This window comes from Olea europaea, unplaced genomic scaffold, assembly GCF_002742605.1.
Source record: "Olea europaea var. sylvestris unplaced genomic scaffold, O_europaea_v1 scaffold24195, whole genome shotgun sequence".
Taxonomy (NCBI): domain Eukaryota; kingdom Viridiplantae; phylum Streptophyta; class Magnoliopsida; order Lamiales; family Oleaceae; genus Olea; species Olea europaea.
In genome coordinates, this window is record NW_019242373.1 from 1 (window position 1) to 1,650 (window position 1,650).

Genomic DNA, 1,650 nt, shown 5'->3' on the forward strand with positions numbered 1-1,650 from the left:
AAAAATGAAATAATAGGATGATCATCCTATAGACGACATCTTATATATTTCGGATATTTTAAAATTATTGACGGAGGTTATTATACTTATATATGAATATTTTGGGGGACTTTCTGTAGAAGATTTCAACAAAATTATTCATAGGCCAAATAATAATCAATCCTCATTTTCTTGTGGCATGAGATGCCTAACTCAATAAAATGAGTGGGAGGGTTCCAACCTTGCCAACAACTAAATTGATCTCCTATAGAGGGCGTGTTAAAAGTTTTAAGGGTTTAAGGTTTTTTGATTACAAATATAGTTTTGGGTCTATATTTGCATATACATATACATGTATCATACAAAAGATTATTGCTCATTTTATTAATACGCGAATTGTTAATTTTACAGAAAATGTCGCTTCATCCATTATCAGTAATACTTAACAAAAATCAACTTGTGGGAGAAAACTACGTCGACTGGAAAAGGAATCTTAATATTGTTCTTACCGCTGAAAAATACAAATATGTGCTGGATGAAATTTGTCCCGAAGCCCCTAAAGATGACTCCACGGAATCTCAAAAGGCTGCATATGAAAAGTGGCATCATTCTGATGAGATGGCTCGTTGTTACATTTTGGGATCCATGTCAAATGTGTTACAACAAAAACATCAGAATATGCAAACTGCTTTTAACATAATGGAAAGCCTTCAAGAGATGTTTGGACATCAAAGCTGACAAGCTAGGCAAGCCTCCATTAGGACAATTATGAATACACGCATGAAACCAGGAGCATCTGTAAGGGACCATATGTTAACCATGATTGGTCACTTCAATGCTGCAGAGATTTTAGGAGCTGACATTGATTCCGAGACACAGATTGACATAGTCCTTGAGACTCTTCTTGAGATGTTCTCACAATTTATAGTTGATTATAATCTACACAAGATGGACATGCCTCTGACGGAATTAATGAAAGAGCTACAAAATGCTGAATCTGTTCTAAAAGCTAGAAGTGGAAATGCTTTGACTGTTACAGCTTGACCCTCTCATCCTAAGCCTTCTGGTGGCAAAGGAGGAAAGAAGAGGAAGAGACCAAACAAAAAGCTAGATAGCAAGTCAAAGGGGAAAAAAATACTGCTGATGGGAAACCAAAGGGAAAGTGTTTTATTTGTGGACAAAAGGTTCACTGGAAGAGGAATTGCCCAAATTACCTAGCTAAGGGGAAGCAAGGTAAATGCAATAATGCCCTATTCATTGAGTCATGCTTAGTGGTTGATTCTACTAATACCTGGATTGTAGATTCTGGAGCCACTAATCATGCTTGCAATTCTTTGCAGGGGTTCCAGGAAACCAAGCATTTCAGTGAAGGGGAGTACACTCTTAGGGTTGGCACAGGAGCAGTGGTATCTGCCAAAACTGTTGGCACTTTTACTTTATGTTTTGAGAATCGTAGGCATTTGATATTAGATGACTGTTATTATGTTTCCGAACTTACACGGAACTTGATTTCCGTTGCACTTTTATATCATACTGGTCATTCGGTACTTTTTACCCATTCTACGGTAGTTATTAAGTTGAATAATTCATGTTCGGGTCATATGGTTAATAGTCTTTATGTCTTAAGTCCTTTGATTGGCTCTATACATAACACTACTACTGCTAAGAAAA

At 36.7% G+C, this 1,650-nt stretch overlaps 1 protein-coding gene across 1 annotated transcript; it reads left to right on the forward strand.

Annotated features, from left to right (window-relative positions):
• Positions 1–390: 390 nt before the first annotated feature.
• On the forward strand, positions 391–717 carry LOC111382031 (the record flags this gene model as incomplete). The annotated part of the gene is made up of 1 exon (XM_023005892.1): positions 391–717. A coding segment is annotated over one exon (327 nt), but the record flags the coding sequence as incomplete, so codon positions are not given.
• Between the last annotated feature and the right edge of the window lie 933 nt (positions 718–1,650).